The sequence below is a fragment of the Myotis nattereri genome (assembly GCF_964212035.1).
Source record: "Myotis nattereri genome assembly, chromosome: 6".
NCBI lineage: Eukaryota > Metazoa > Chordata > Mammalia > Chiroptera > Vespertilionidae > Myotis > Myotis nattereri.
In genome coordinates this window covers 61397528-61415013 of record NC_138081.1, presented here as the reverse complement: position 1 = coordinate 61415013, position 17486 = coordinate 61397528, and the positions used below count along the sequence as shown (strand labels likewise).

The 17486-nt window shown below is 45.7% G+C and overlaps 1 protein-coding gene across 1 annotated transcript in view; it reads right to left on the bottom strand.

The window, feature by feature from the left end:
- The window catches only part of SOBP (sine oculis binding protein homolog), a 159163-nt gene that overhangs the window by 65884 nt on the left and 75793 nt on the right, over positions 1-17486 (bottom strand). Inside the window, exon 5 of the mRNA XM_081093834.1 lies at positions 1722-1817. Within this exon, the coding sequence (XP_080949960.1) occupies positions 1722-1817 (96 nt within the window). The remainder of the gene's footprint in view (positions 1-1721; positions 1818-17486) is intronic.

Sequence of the window (17486 nt, the reverse complement as noted above, 5' to 3'; positions counted from 1 at the left end):
CAAAAATAAAACATTTCTAACAGTGGCTTAGAAGAACTAAGATTGTACCAACCTCTCACAACTACTGCCAACACAATGTTGTGCTTAAGCACAGCAAGGACTAAACGTATATTTTCTCTAAAGATAGCTGAAGAACACTTCACACGTACGTTTTACTTTTCCTCTAGTATACAATGACCACAACCAAGACTTGGGCACATTAATTTTTCTAGTAAATAGAAAAGAAAAAAAAAACAAATAGGGCATAGCACTTGTAACAATTTATCCAAAAAGTAGTAAGTGACTCCCAAAAGCATTCTGATACCAAAACAGCCTACATGGCCCCTCTGGTTTCCTGCTGGATAACATTAAAACGGAACCGAATGTAAAGGGTTTCCCCCAAAGAGGTAATGTTAGCAGGCCTGGAAGCTTAAGAGCCCTAAGATAAAATACAAGGTAGCTCAATTTTCAGGGGAAAAACTGAATTTACAAGCAGCAAATTTGCCTGTGGATTGGCTGGTCAAGGGACTCCACGCAGAGAATGAGTGGTGCTATTGTAACCGCGCAGACGGTGGAGCTGGGAAAGGAGTTTCTTGCTGTCAACATCTAACTACCGCGGCTGGACTGGGTAAAAACTGTATTTTTCTCTCTTCTCCTGCTCTTTGGACACTTTGTTTTTAATGAATACTTGGTATCAGAGCTAAGTCCAAACACTGTTACATGTGGGATTTCCAATGCTGAGACCTGGCAGGGCGGCACTGTGGTCTGCCAAAAAACTACACAGAAATGAGACTACCTCGAAATGTAACAACTGGGCATCCTCATTCTCTTTCAGCGTTTGCATTTAGTGGGAGCAAATGTTTTGCTTTAATGCAATTGAAAAGAAAAGAACATTTTGGGACAACATAGCTCGATCCCTCATAAAGCTTCATTTTCCAAAGCAGTATGTGAATCTCTAAATAAATGACAATTCATTCTCTGTTTACTTTAGGTAAACAGAAAACGCATTGCGGAGTACTCATTTTCAAAAGCTAATCAAGAACATTAGGTCCCAACAGATTCATTTAATAGAAATATAATAGGCATTCCTGCTTGCTTTTCATCTTGTCTCGCTGTAAATGCTAAAATGAACAGCAAATTAACCCTGCGTTGGAACGGAGTCCCTGTCACAGCTGATATCCTCTCTCTCGCGACTTGTAAACATCCCCGCATCCTGTCGCTGCTTTGACTTCTACTTAGGAGAGACGAAAGTGCCTGACTGAGTTTGGCAAGAGGCTGTAGGAATACTTGAATGCTAAAGGGAGTACTGCATGTCAACCCTGCTATCTTTCCTAGCAGAACAAAATATTACCACGTCGTCTCCTAAAATAGTGCACAATTAGGAAGTAGGAGGAGGGTGGGGGGTAGGACTGGTTTTTTTTCCAAGCTCCATGTATCAACTGCATTTCTCTTTATTTTTAACTTTACTAGCCATTCTCCAAACAGCTGCTTATAAACTACTATACAAAACAAGCTAATAAAGACAGGGCCATCCAAGCTCTATAATCAGATATAAAAGATTTGCAAACAACTTGAGATCTTATAATTAATATTCAGTGATATCAGAATTAGCATTTAGAACTCTATACAGAAAAAAACTATAATACTTCATAAATTATGTAATAATGAACAAACCCTTTCAAAAACTGTTTTCACTGTGCTAAAGTAACATTCTAGACTTGTTGTAAGTATATTATTCTTACAAGTAGTTCGCAGTTATTCTTGAAGGCAAGCCTTGGAGTTTCCTTAGCATAGTGCTGCTGGGGGAAATTTTCAGCATGTCCATCTTCATCTCTAGCCTGAAGGGAAATATAATGGCCTATTTAGGGACTTACAAATAATGGAAGAAAAAAAAAAGCTAAAAGCATAACAGCTCAGATCATTAAACAAACGGGAATCCAGAAATAACAACATCATTAAGAAGTTTGTTTAAACACACAGTATGCCTTTTAGATATCAAAATTTGGGATTTATTTTTCTTCACATAGTTTAGTTTGAACATGCAAATTCCTTGTGGTGCAATATTTAACATTTTTAAATATTAAGCAAACCAACAGTAAATAATTTTGTTGGAAATTGCCACCACTGTAGTCTTTCAGTGACTTTGGTTGTACATTTAGGATTATCTGACATACATATGTGTTTAAACTTTTTGGCATGCTTAAGCAATCTCTAGATAATGCACTTTAAAAAAATTCTGATAGCAAGGCCATAAGAAAAGCAATTTGCATAGTTATATTTTGCATTGTAATACTATTAGAGATAAACTGATTCCCCTCGATTTTTAAATAAAAAATCCGAAAGGAGCAATGATCTCGTAAGAACAATGATTCTTCAATCAAATGCAGTAAAAAATAGATTTAATTAAGAAGCTGCATTAAAAGTTACTGGTTATTTTGATCTACGCTGTTAATTAAGAAAGCTGAAGTGTAAATGGAGACATGAACAGAACCCATCAGCAATACCGCTTGCATACAGTCTTCTCTTTCTAATCTCCACCGGTTGCTGGTTTGGAGTTGGAGAGAAGGGAGAGGTAGGTGAAAGGGGGCGTGTCTGCAGCACACTCATTAAATCACTCATTTGGGTGACACTTGCACTCGGCTCTGCTCTCATCTCATCGTAGCCCTAACTGCTCTCTCCTTCCTGGCCCCCTGAAATTCACAGCTGAGCTGTCTCCCTCACATATGGCTTGCATATAATTATGCATATTCCATTTTGCACTGCATTAAAATGATGAGCTCCTGGCTCCCTGCCAGCTGGTTTTTAAAAGCCCAAGTGAAGTAGGAAAGAGGAGAGAAACACAGGGAGAGCTGCACAGGAAGCAGCAGGTAGTTCTGTCTGCTGTCTCTTTAGATAAAATGCATGTCTGGCACCAGGGGAGCAGCTGAGAACTACCTGTTGTGATGTATGGATTGAGGCGGAGGAAACAATGAGCGCACGTCTGAGGCACCGCGGTGACAGCGCCCACGGGCTGTTTCTCCCCTAATGGAGTGAGATCTTCCCGCTGACAAGTGTCACTCAGAGCTCCTTGGCTGGACGGGGACTGTCCTTCTAGAAAGGGATCTGTGTTGGGTGCGATCGAGAATGGATAGCTTGTTTTCAATAAAGGCTGCTGCTACTTATGGCAGGGTGGGAACTGGATTCAATTTGGAAGTGGAATGTCATAGGCGGTAATATGTGGATTTTGAGAAGTTTGTGAGGGGGAGAGATGGCTCTGTTTTGGTTTCATTTTTGAGATTCATCAATATCGCTGGGATTTAGTGCCTTTGTATGGTACCCCCCTCCCCCCACCACCACCACCCAATCAGAGTAAAATAAAAACAGTTAAAAGATTGGACTACATGTGACAGAGAAACCAGCGATGTTTCTTCTCCCTGCATCAGTACTAGTCTGCAGCTCCATGAGGATTTCACACAGCCTTAAAGGGGGCCTGTGTTAATGTGGAGAGTATACAGAAGGGCAGGTGTAAGAAGGTAGTAAAATGCTGGTGGGCAGGACAATGTCAGATTCTTCGTAGCTGAAACTGAAGCCACTGTGTGAGGCGTAGGCCTTTCGGAGGTAGGGACATCTTTCTTATCTTTCTTACTCTGCCATGCCCGGTGCCTTATTTTTAGTCAGTACTTAACAAACATCTAGGTGATGGGAAAAAACCCATACAAGGATGGTAACTAGACCCTACCATAAACAACTCTGTAGAAAATGCCACCTCAAAATATGCTAAGCTTGGTGGGAGGTTTATTATATTCCTGATACACTGGAATACATATGCTTGGAAACACACTTTGCAGATAGTTTACAAGGGCTACTATTTACATATGTATGTCTACACTCAATATATATGTATCTTGTGTATAAATATTCATAAGGTGGGATATGTTTATTATGCATGTACTCTCTATACACATTCATACACACCAGATGCCTGGGGATATTTTCAACATTAGTGGGAAAAATACATTCATTCCACTTATATGTAAGGTGCTCACAGGGCTTTTTATGTTTTTTAAAGGAAGAAAACAAATCTAAGGCTTGAATGTGCTTCCTCAAAAAGGCTACGGATTTCACATTAAGCCTCACAATTTAGGAGGTTAAGCAAAGCAGCAGTGCAAGAAACGGGAGAGGGGGTGTGGAGTGGTTGGAAGTGGAGACAGAAAGCCAGAAACTTGCTTCTTTATTGAGGCATGTACCTGCCTCTGCAGCAAACTCCCAGGGCCCTGGGCATAGTCTGCCTCTGACAAGCAACCCGATTCCGGATCCAGGGAGCGCCACTGGCCATGTTTCCACCGCGTGCCAGAGACAGAAAACGCACAGTGTGCAGGGAGACCGGCACGACCACCCCACGTGGGTGTGCACACACACGCTCACACACCTGTCTCCAAAGTGGCTTCCTTTGCATGCTGAAGATTTTTAAGGTAAATTTTTTATTATTCTTACCTGACTAAATTAAACTAACCTCATGCGTGTATGGCAGTAGTTCTCTATACTGGCTGCATGTTAGAATCATCTGGGCTGATTGTTTTGCTAACATGTTGGTCCCTGACCTCCCCTCACCTTTCCAAGATTCTGATTTAGTAATTGGCCCAGAGTGTTTTTGTGGGTTTTTTGTTTGTTTGTTTGTTTTAATAAAAAGCTCTCCGGTGATGGTAATGTTCAAGCGGGGTTGAGAACCACTGATCTAAGGAGAGTGCCGACTGGGATCAGGAGGAGGCTCTTGGCAGAGTTTTCAGAACATTCTCTAACCACATCGGAGTGACCTGCTCACAACACAAAGAGGAGAAAGGATGTGGCCCCTGAGGTGGGTCTCACCCTAAAGATTCAAGAAACGACTTGAACAGCTACTTGTGGGCAAAAAAATTATCTTTAGTTTCTGGTGTAACAAATAACCTTAGAAGAACTACTAGACACTAGTTCCTAAGAGGCCTTTCTGGGCCTCTCGAGCCAAGTCCATATGTCCACTCTGCCCTCTCTTGGAATAGGCACAGGTGCACCCTGCCGCTGGGTGGTGGGATTTTTGCCTCTCTCACTAGACTGGGAGCTCCCCGAGGGGAGGATGGTGGAGCCACAGCCGGGTACGCAGTAAGTGCTCTGCAGGTGTGGGTTTCATCATCATTCCACAGCAGCAACTTGGTGACAATGGTAGACAAAATCTGAGGGAACTTCCTTACCCTCCATGTCAAATCATTTTAGAACATTTTAGAACCTCTTCTACAGGGAAGCCAGGGCCTTCTTCTACATCTGCCCCATTTGGGCTGGCAGACAATAGCATATCTGCCAGGTGCGGGGAGGGCAGAGAGAGCTGATGACCCCTTCAGGGAGGGGTGTTTGAGCCCTGAAGATGCTCAGAATCACCGGTCATGGTAATCATATAAAGCAGGCTGATGTTCATCTGGTCTTATTAGTGTTCTTAGACGCTCCATGGATGATGCCTTCTCTAATTGCCTATCTCAGGCAGACTACCCTACTCCCAGCTCTTGGGATCTACTGGGGCCAGGAGACCCGTGTTGATGTCTGACTTTGTTCTGGAATGACCCATTCTGACATAAGAAATGTCCAGCTACATCATAATGAACTAACTCTCTCCATGTGCCTTATTCTCAACAGCCTTATCCTAACATGTTAGGACATGTATGCCCACCATGGGAAAAAGCAAATGGGAAACTACTGTTTTATGTTTGACTACAAATGTGATTGTCAGACCAAAGGTGCATTTTTGATCTATTATTCTAAGACACCTTTACTTCTGCCATCAAATAGAAATAAAAATTAAAAGTCTTCAGTTAAACTGCAAGGAGATCTCCCCATCTTGCTGACAGCCATTCATCCATTCTCATGCTGTGCCTAGCATTTGAATAAATACTAGGTTATGTGAGCAACTTAGACTAATTGCCTCTCTACTTCGAAAACCCCTGGCCTAAACAAACTTTGTCTTCACCCCTCTCTCCCTGTGAATCATCACTAATTCACTGTTTTATTTTGATTCTTTCCCACAACAATCTTTAGTGCTCTTTCAAAGAAACTACTTCTTCCTTGGGCCAAAGTCTGGGTGCCATGTGCATATTCCAGCAAGAGCAACGTTCCTTCTCTTCTGGAAGACTCCTCTGGACAATGCGGGACCTTCTAGACACAGCTCCACCCACCCACCCACCCCAGAAAAGTGAGATATTTCTGACTCACGGAAAAGGTGAACACTATTGCCATTTAGGTCTAAAGGCCATCAGGCTTCAGAGTTCCCAGCTCCCTGCAGTGAACAGGAGTTTGCACCTCTGTGTCGCCGTGATTCCAGAATTTCTTTTGGAAACAAGGAAAGGTTCTGTCTGGAAGGAGAGCTGGGCGAGCTCTGCAGAGCCTCCAGGCTCAGCCTTCCAAGGCTGCAGCAGATGCGGCTCATGGCGGCTCACACATGTGGTGTCGCTCCCAGACTTGGGAGCATCAAAAATAGTGCATCTCAACGTTGTGGGAATAAGTTTAGAGATGACTAGTTGTGGGGCTGGGGGGGGGGGGGGGAGATGTTACACTTTATAAATAACTTTTTGAACCAGAAGCAATAGAATTTCTTTTTCAAAATTCAAGATAAAAGCAGGGGAAATACGACGTCTGAAAACTCTTAGAATTTCATGTTATGATATCCCATGTCTGGCCTATCCTTCCCTTGTCACATGCCTACGCACATGCTCCTGAGGAGGCTCAGAGAGGGCTACACGGCAGCTGTCAGGTGCCGCCTTACAGTGTGTTGTGAATGTGACACGGGTCAGCCCATTTTCTCTGCCCCTCAGTGAAGTTCCCTGGGCTGGAATAACATACGGAGGCCTGCAGAGTAGCTCTGTGCCCACGTGAGCCACTGCCCAGTCATTCTCATCTTGGTGGCCCAAGTCCTCATGACTAATGTCCCTGAGTTCCTGTCACTTCAACTGAGTTCCTGTCCTTTACCTCATTTTCTGAGGGTAAAACCAGATTCCACCTCTCTTCTGGAAAATTCGTATGCATCCTTTAAGCCTTAGTTCCGACTGCAGCGCTTTTAGGAAGCCATTCAAGACCCCTTCCTTCTGTGCCCCTGTCCCTGTCTATAACCATTCCACCCATCACACTGTCTTAGGACCATCTATGTTTGTCTTCCCCAGGAACCTGTGAGGTCCGTGAGTGCAGAAACTGTGTTCTACTCAGCTGCAAGTCTCTAGAGCCTCATCTAGTTCCTGGCATATCATAAGGGCCCCATAAATGATGAGTGAATGAATGAATGGGTTCCTATCCTTTAACCCTAGCCAGTAGACATTCTGCCTTGCACTCCAGTCTCCAAAAGTAAGTGTTCTGCCCCCTGAACCTCGGGAGTTGTTTTCATACCTGAGTCTCAGCAGGTCTCTGCCAGGGCTCTCTGATCACACCTGCCTCACAGCTGGACCTGCACTGACTATCCCATGCGCTTCTGCCCAACACCTGTCCTTCCCACGTGGTTAGACCCAAGGGTCTTAGCCTCACTGCAGGTATTGTACTCAAGTCAATAATTGGCCGATAATCCTTTTGTTCCACGTATTTCTCTCCTCTGCTTCCCTCTAACCCGACCTTTGCCTACCAAAGGTTAAGCTAACCTCTGTTTTTTGTCTCATCCCCCAAAGTGCATTCCTAGATGAACCCATCTGGTGCCTTGCTCCCTGTCTCTCACCTGGTAATAGTGTCCCTGTCAGTCTGGGTCTCCTGGGGTAACTCATCCTGGGTGTGACTCATGTCTGACCTGCCCTACCAGACTGGACACTGCTTGAGGGCAGAGACCATGCATTATGGGTGGGGCCCCATGCTCAGCAGCGAGCACCGCATAACAAACGATCCTGTAAATACGTGTTAAATGGAGTCCTTAACCTTTGCTCCTCTAGAAGCCAGGGGGGCTCAGACGTGTTTTGTTTCTCTCCCCTGTGAACTGCCTACTTCTACAATGAATACTTCTTAATTATGAATTGTTTCTATGCAAATATCCAGGTCGCTGCCCAGATCGCAGAGTCGCAGGGCTCGTGGCGGGACTGCGTGTGCACACAGACCGGGCAGAGGCCTTTCTCCTGGACAGAGGACTCCCACCCAGCATCGGGTTCCCTCATCTGGAGGTACCCCAGGCACCCAGACACACGACTGTGTGGACCCAGGCATCTGCTCAACTCACGTTCCTACTAATCTTTGCATCGGGAGGCCTTGCCCACCCCTTCATCAGCTCGCCATTGAAGACTGGCCATGCGATTCCTGCAGTGGTGCTGTTTTACTCCGTAACAAAATGTATTTGAATGTCCATTCTGCATGGGGACCCAGGGAGAAGCTGTTGACCAGTGACGTTCTTTCTCCATCCTCCTCGCCCAACAGGCGGAGGGGCTCTCCACACCACTTCAGGCTCCTCCGACAGCTCACACATCTCTGGTGGATGGCAAGGACTGATTGGCTGCAGCTATTTTTTTTTCACTCCCTGCAAACCTTTATATATATCATAAATTTTTAATATCCAAGTTGGTGTCTTCAAAGAATAATGGCAACAACTATGCAACATGAAGATAATGGGAATCGAATCATGTTTACGGCCTCCATGAGCATCTCCTTAAACGATGTCAGGTCGGAGCCACTGGCGCTGCAAGCCTGTGGGACTGCAGGCTGATCTGGGGCCTGATGAATGGCTGCCCTCACTCAGGGGCCCTAATGGACTGCATGACAGTTACGGCAGCAGCTTCCACATCAGCCTGAATTACAGCTACCTTGTGAACTAACATCCATCATGCTCGTCCCGGCACATTCCAGCTGTGTCCAGAATAATCAGAGCCGTTGCTAAGCGGGTCTGAAAAATCCTTGTTTTTGCTTCTCATTTTGCCTAATCTATTTTCTCCTTTATTAGACAAGTGACCCTTCTGGATTTATCTGGCACTGCTCTTTGTCAGGTCAGCCGAGTGTCTTTGTTTGGGAAGAACTGTTTTTTGTGTTTTTGTGTGTGTTTTCAAAGGGTCCACAGGTAAGGCCCAGCAGCCAGAGCATACAGCCCAGTTCCTTTCTCTTCTCTGCGAAAGCTGCACAGCCATCACATCCCAGGCAGCGCCTGGTTATCCCAGGACCTTGATTCACAGTGGATTATCCAGGCTACTTGACTGCGCCCCTTCCCCCACCTCCTGCCTCCGTCCACCGCTAGCCTTTTGCTTTTTTACTCTTCATTTGCATCTATTACCCAGGGACCCATGAGGGAAACAAAAGGCAGGGAAATGCAGATGATTCCACTTTGCTCCTGGCTGGTGCCTATAAAATGCTCAAATAATTGGCCTAATCTAGGCATTTCAGGTGGTCCTTTTGTTCCTGTTCCCTGAAATCACGAGGCAGACGGGACTGGACTCATGTCAGTGTGCACAGGCCTCGTGATGGGCCTGAGAAATTAGAGATGATGTGAAACAGGCAGGGGCTGCAAGGCTAGGAAAGGACCCATCTGCAAGGCTAGGGAAGGATGCAGATGTCATGGAGGCGATTCACTACCCACAGGAAGTCTCCCCCAGTAACCTGGCCTCACGTGGGAACAGGAAACACACTAGAACCAGATGAAGATGCTGCTCTGGATATTTTCAGGAATTCAGAGCAACAGCTAACATTCCCGCAGCTCCTATGCGTACATCAGACACCATTCTAAAGGCTGTATATGTATCACCCCGTTTAACACACACTCACACATATACCAAAACCAAAACTGATGAGGTAGGTACTGGCTTCCACTTGCATACGAGGGAATTGGACCTCAGGAGAGAGGCTGTGTAATTTATGCAAAGTTACACAGTTAATAAGTAGTGGAACCAGGATTCAAACTAGGGCTGTCTGCCTCCAGAGTCCTCACTCTAAACCCTGCTAGTGGTAAGAATGATATATAAATTAAATGTGGGATAACTTGAAAATAGTAATGTCATTAAATTTAAAATGTGTTATTAATTAAGAGAGGTTTTCATAATTCCTTGGTTTTAGCATTCCAAGAGTGAATACAGCAAGGAAATGGAGAAAGGAGGGTATTTAATGACAAATATAACTGAAGGGGGCAGGGTGGTCTGAGAGGACCTAGGAAAAGAGAGGTCAGAGAGAGCATGAGTCAGTAGGTCTCTAGCACAGCCTAAGGGAGATGGTACTTCAAAATTTATAAAATTAATTCATAAAACAAACCAGCCTCTTTAACCTGAAGTAACCCTCGGATACCTGAGCCCATCAATTCCAGAAGGACATGCCTACAAGCTCACTCAGCAATTCAGATCCTTTATCACAATGTCCTTGGTGAATTTCTAATAGCATTATCAATATTATATAATTTTTATTGATACCATAGATGATGCTGTACAGACTATAAAGGATGCCTATGTGTCTTAGCTCATCAAGTCTTGGCTCTCTGGTATATAACTGGGGACTGTGGCTTTGGTTAACATGACTTTGTTCATTGAAGCTGTGGAGACCCTTGGGCAAATTGGTGGGACAGTCTGTGGACTTGCCTCGCTGGACAGTGGGGGCATGCAGATCCGGAGGCCAGTTCACCAGCCTCTGGTCAATACCGCTACACCCTCCCCTCCTAGAAACAGAAACAGAGCAGCAGTAATGCAACCTGATCAGGTGACTGAGGCTTGGGTCACAGTCTTCCTGGGAAAGTTAGCCTGCTCTGTGTCCCAGTCACCCTTCATCTGGCCTGCCACATCAAATACGTACAGGTCTTGGCAAAGGGGAGACAGACATTGGAACATGGGAGAGGATGTGCACGAATCGGTGCACAACTCACACCACTACTTATAGAAGAAATGACTCAAAGGGCATATCCCACTGATGATGGTCATGGACAGCTGTGAGTCACAGACTGAAACAAGGGGTGTCCCTGAATTAGCTTCTAATTCTGAGGTCAAGGACTATAAATTCTGAATTAGCTGCAATCCTTTCCAAAGGGTTGAAAAGGATTCATGATGTCACAATTGTTATCTGTAAGAAAGGTTCCCTACTCTGCCCAACTTAGCTTTCTTTACTCCCACCAGCAACTACAGAAATGCCATAAACAGGGCCTGGACACAACAGTGTTGCCTACATTCTCTCTGGATGATTCATATACTAAACTTCCGTCCACCCCATCTCTGGGTGCCCATCAACCTACAGATTGGGCTTACAGATGCCTCAACGTTCTCTCAGTAATCCCCCTGCACGCCTGTCACTGGTTCCCCACCAGCTCCAGTTTGAGCCCACTTCCACACCATCCCCAGCTCTGGACTTTCACCCTGACTCTTGCCCTGCCTTGGGCCCTCTGACCTGTGCACTTGGCCTAGCTTGAGTTTGCTGTCCGTCACTAACATCACCTTCAACCGGCCACCCTAGTCCTCCACTCTGGATGCCACAGGAGGGTCACTGCTCTGGCCTGGGACAGTTTTATAGTCAACATCCTATAATGGTGCCCCATATACAATTTATCTTAAAGATATGATTTCTTCTGTAAGAAATGGAAGTGAGAATTGTGCAATGTCTGTAAAGATCTAAAATTGCCCTGAACATGAAGAAGGAAGACTAGGAGTAGGAGTGAAATCCGGACTGTGACTGTGCACTGTCCACGCAAGTGTCCTGACCCACGTGGAGGGAGGCTGTGACTGATGCCCGAGGAAGCAGGCAAAGGAGAAAGACAGGGAGGCACATCTGTTCCCCCTGCCCCTGGGTGAGGGGGGATGTGCCTCTGAACAGGATGGTCTTCCTGACAGCTCCAATGACGATCCATGTGCACCTGACCTGTTAACAGGGGCTTCGAGGAACAAAGTCTAAATTGCCTAAACTCAGGACCAATCAGCCTGTCTGAGGAGCCAAGTGCAAAGATAGCAGCAAAGGGGCGTCAGAAATAACAACCCCTGCTCAAATGACTCTCTCCGGAGTCTTAATTTTAAATCCCAGCCATTCTGCAGATGATGAATGGAGGTAATAAAAGGTGGGAGTGTGGCATGTTTAAATAGAGGATAATCGCTCAAGCAGAATTTGATGTTGAGAGAAGAGTCTGTAGAAGCCAACAGCTGAGTATGGGTTTAAGGTCCATTTTTAGATGATAACCTCATCTGAAAGTTGCTCCTCTGTCTCATTATCATGGTTATCACTATTATTATTATTATTATTATTATTATTATTATATTTCCAGGAGGTATAGATATTAAAGAATTGAAACCCAGGTGACGAAAGACAAAAAGTGACCTGAGTTTCCACATCATCTCCCTTTTCAGTGTAACTGGGAACAAGGTGTGGTTTTTCCCTGCACAGTGAGCAACCCTGCCCCTCCTATTTGCTCCAAATTGGAATCATCGCCTCCTTTGGCTTTACTGAAGATTTAATATTTGTTTGAAAGCATGCAGTATTTCTGACCAAAAGATATCAGTGGACACATAGCCTCCCTCACCCAGCCTTTCTGGTTACCAAAATTCCCAATGGAGTCCGTTTCCTCTGCACCCTGCTATCTCACTGCCCAGTGCAGTTCTAGCTACGAGCTACCTGGGAGCCACACTGGAAGGAGGTTCTCGGACCACAGACTGGACCGGATCGGAGAGACTATCGCCACTTCCAGAAACGTCTATCACCACTTCCAGAAACTTCCAACTCAATGAATGCCTCACAGAGCTGTCACCCAGAGGGAAGAGAACTCAGTATAGAAGTCCCTTGACATTAACATTAAGATGGAAGTCTGTGCTGTGCCGGGCACCATGCTAAGCATTTTGGGGACATCCACTCATTAAAGCTCTCCAGTGCTTCCAGGTCTGTACTACCATTCCCACCTCCATTTTGCCAGCAAGGAATCTGAAGTGTAGGGAAGTTAAGTAACTTGTCCAAAGTTAAAGAGCTTATGAACGAATGGCAAAGCTGGGCTCTGAACACGCGTGTGGTGACACCAGGCACAGGCTCAACCCCCACCCCACACCGGTTCTTCTGCTGCTGCACCGTCAGCAGAAGCAGCTTGGCTGACCGTCAGCCACAGGAACCATAGAGATTGCTTGAAGGCAGAGAAAGAAGTCATGGCTCATTGTCCCTGTGGGTTCCAGGACCCCTGCAGATACCAAAACCTGCAGATGCTCAAGTCCCTTATATAAAATAGCGTGGTATTTGCATATAAACTACACACATCCTCCCATGCGCTTTAGATCAGCTCTAGGTTACTTATAATATCTGATACTGTACATGTTATGTAAATGGCTGTTATACTGTATTTTTTAGGCAATAATGACAAGAGGAAAGTCTGCACATGTTCACTACCTAGTACACATTAACAACTTCGCAGCTCTTACCCTCCCGATTTTCAATTCTCAGTTGAATCGTTGGATGTGAAAGTGCGGACACGGAGGTCCCTGCAACTTAGCCAAGGTTTTACTGTTGGTTACCTTCATTCCCATTCATGCCATCTCCCTTTGTTCTTTATTTTCCAGCTACGAACTTAACCACGTGTCAACTTCGTTTCTTATGGAGTAACAGAGGACACCCATATCACTTGCTGATTGAAGTGCTCAGCAAGGCTTGGGTACACACACACCATGACCCAGGCTCTTCCCAAGCTGAACAGCAGAACCAGACAGGTGCAGAGCAGATTAAAGGGGGGTGGGGAGGAAGCATCTCTGAGCAATTTAGTGCTGTACTTAGCTCACCATTTTCAGCAAATGTGCAAATGAGTGCATATTATATTTTTATTCGAAAGGCTAGGGCTTTAAGAAAACAACAACAACAAAGTGTTGCAGCATCTATTGCGTCCTTGTTGGTTTTAGAATGCAGCTCAAAACTGTTGCCTTTGAGTTTTGTTGTTGTTATTGTGTTCATCCCCATTTCTGACACATCATCTCTCCTTCACAGCCCTCAGGACTCAGACCCACCAGGCAATCTCTTCTCCATAAATGAGAATCCCTCCCTCAGTCACCTGTGCATTCACAGACAGCTTTCTTTTATTTTAAAGATTTATTTCATCTTAAATCGTCCTCCCTGTATGAAATGTTTTCATCTTTATTCCTCCCCACCCCTTGCTCTGTCACAAGAAGCTGCTCTACTGCCCTGGCCGGTTTGGCTCAGTGGATGGAGCGTCGGCCTGCGGACTGAAGGGTCCCAGGTTCGATTCCGATCAAGGGCATGTGCCTTGGTTGCAGGCACAGCCCCAGTAGGAGGTGTGCAGGAGGCAGCTGATCAGTGTTTCTCTCATCGATGTTTCTAACTCTCCATCTCTCTCCCTTCCTCTGTGTAAAAAATCAATAAAATATATTTTTTAAAAAAAGAAGCTGCTCTACAGGTGCCACAAGTGCTTCTTCATACTACATCCTGCCTGCCTATGCTCTAGGACCTGAGGTCTACAACGGTATAATCAAAATAAAATCGTATTAGTTTAGATTAGCGTCTGTGGCGGCAATTCCTATAAATGATACAGACAAGGCCGTAGCTGTAATGTCTGTCTTGTTTCGAGGTAAAAATGAAAAATGACATCTTTGATGGAGAAGACTCCACGGAGACCGGGTGAAAGCGCGCTGTTCCTCCGCTCACAGACAGCTCTCTTTCCCATCATATGGTGACAGGTGTGTAATCATGATCCTTAGTCACAGTTTGTGTGAAAATAACCAATTACCGGTGAATGAGAACCGAGCTCTGGGGTGACTGCCACCACCACTGCAGAGTGATGATGTGCATCCAAAGCCAGGGCTTCACGGGGAGGCTCTGAAGGCCCCTGCCCGGCCAAGGGTGCTCTCCAAGGCTCAGGAGCCAGCCCTGCTCTACAGTGAATTTGCTCAAATGCAGGCGTGTTCTCCTCTGGAACGAAGATTCCATCAGGGCCAGCGTGATGGTCTGTCAGATTTCCCAGGCAACTCAACCTTCTTACCATCTCCTGTCCGGGATCTTTGCAGAACACGTTGCTCCCACCCCTCGTTGAGTACCCGCTAGCACAGCTGTCTCCCTTCCCACTCAGATGTCCACATGAACAGTGTCTACTTCAGCCTGTTCTTTCCCCTGTGGTGGACATCTCCTTCCACCACACCCACAGTGACAAAGGACAATGCTGAAACCCCAGAGCACTGCCATGCCCAGGGTACCCTCACAGGCAAAGAATTCCCCGGGTCTACAGGGCAGGAGAGGTGGGGTAGCTCACAGAGCCACACAGTGCTCTGTGTTGCAGATATAGTCAAGAGTAGTGAATCCTTGAGCATTCATGAAAAGTGTAAGCACACACACACACACAAATCACACTTTCTATTGGCCCAGAGGTTATCTGTTCACATGTTGGGGGAGAATGCCTGCAAATGATAGAAATGAGGTCCATGTAGAGAGTTGAGATAATTACTTATTTGCAACAGATAGACTCTAATAGCACTGTTATTACACGTAGGTGTCCAACCGCTCTTGTCCATGGGACATACCCTGTTGCAGGGCTCGTGGGTAGAGGAGCCCTGCCTCCCAGACTGGTGGCTGAGAAGTTGAAGGACAGATGAAAGGAAGTTACTGCCTGTGACTCTGTTTCCCATCTGTGGAGTGGGGCTACTGCTTGTTACCCATACTTGGTTTAATGAGAGTGGTTGTAAATGCCCTAACACCGATAACCTAGCTCAAGAAAAGAGTCTGAGCTATGTGTCCACTGATATCTTTTGGTCAGAAATACTGTATGCTTTCAAACAAATATTAAATCTTCAGTAAAGCCAAAGGAGGTGATGATTCAAATTCTAGGCAGCAAACATCAAAGTAAAAAAAAACAAAACACTCAAAAAATCTCTGTGTGGGTTATATAGGCTAAAAGATACAAGGAGATTCAAGACAGATTCCAAGCGGTGAGTGAAAAATACAATTCCTCTATGTCACTCACTTCTTTTTTCTTATCCTGAAAGATGTCCCCCTGGAAGATTTATCTACAAAGACCAGACCAATGTTACTTTCCAGTAAAAAGGCTTGGCAGGCTATGCTTTGCATGAGATGAAGGACAATAAACATTTAAGGGGAAGGAAAAAAACATCAGCTGGTTTGGCTCCTGTCATTAACGTAACTGATGAGTTTTTAACCACAGTCTTGTCATCCTCATTAGCATAAGTGCTAATTACCCCCTCTCCTCCCCTACGGGAAGGGCAACCTGAACTCCACGCTGACCTCCACGAAGGCTGGCACCCCGGGCAGGGCTGAGGAGAAGGATGAGGTTAGGGCAGTGTAAAGGCGAGTGGAAAACGTTGTGACAAATGAGCTAAAAGGGGGGGCCACCATGCAGGCGGCTGCTAAAAGCAGGGACCTCCTTCTAAGGAGGGGCGGGGCCTGGTGTTGGGAGTGCGGTTCCTGCACTTATGCATGTGCTCCTGGCAGTTTTGGCAGGGGCGCCTCGAGTGAAAAGCACACTACTTTGCACATATGGTGGGCAGAATCTCGTGCATCAGTTGAATGCATACTGTACTACATACACATTCTGTTTTATCTCCAGGCCCAGCCGTGCTGCAAATGCTTGCAAATTGGGAAACCTTCTGTGCAGTAAAGATACGGACAGGAGAAGCTAGACTGTGACTTATAAGATGTGACACTCGCCAAAAAGCCAAAGTAGCGAAAAGTTAAGGCATGTGCTTCACACTCATTGCAACAAAGGCAGCTCTGCGAGGTGGGGACCCACAGCCGGTGTTTATTTCGTGCCCCTTCATCCTGTGCTTTCAGGCCCGGTGAGGGGGCTTCCCTTCCTCACACACAGGGCTCTCTGGGAACCTCTGCGGGTATCCACTGCTGCTGTATTGTGGGGAACGCTCAACACCGATATGGAAAATTTTTCGGTGAAATTTCTCAGATTTACCTTGGTAGGGGGAGCGAGGAAATGGCTATTTTTGCCCTCCGTTTTGTTTTGAGGTCGTCAGCCCACCATCCTGCAATGGGATGCTGTTGCCCTTAGCAGGTCACTGCTATCATTTTCACTTCCTGCATGGGGTTCTGAACTGCCTGTATATTTGGGATATAAAAGTGGCAAAGGGGCAGATTGTTCTGACCTTCCACCTTTGCCTGACCCTCAGATAAAAGGATGACTTTTAAAGCAACTGGCCCCTAATGAAGGAGACGGATATAAAGATCCTTTCTCGCTTCAGAGACATGCCTTTCTTTTCTACTAGTCTTGTATGCGAGTTGGGGGGGGGGGGGCGAAAGCATGAGAATGTAAAGAATTCTTTAATAAACGAAGACAATTTTTAATAGGGGTCAATGCATTAAGGTCTCTGTCGCTCCTTTTCAGCCTGCTGAGAAGGGCAATGCCTCCTGTGTCACAATGAAGCAACTGAGATGTAGCCAGGTGATCCAATCAAATGTATAGAAAAATTATAATGTGGGGCCAGAATAGGGCAGGATGCTGGTTGCTTAGGATACAAAAGGAAAAGAGCAGAGGGAGCCGGAGTGATGCCTGATATTGTCCCCGCCATCTGCTGGCAGCTCCTTCTCATTCAAGGGCACATCTCTCCCCTCCTGACCTTTCGTCTGTGCAACATCAGAGGTTGGGGAGGAGCAGCAAG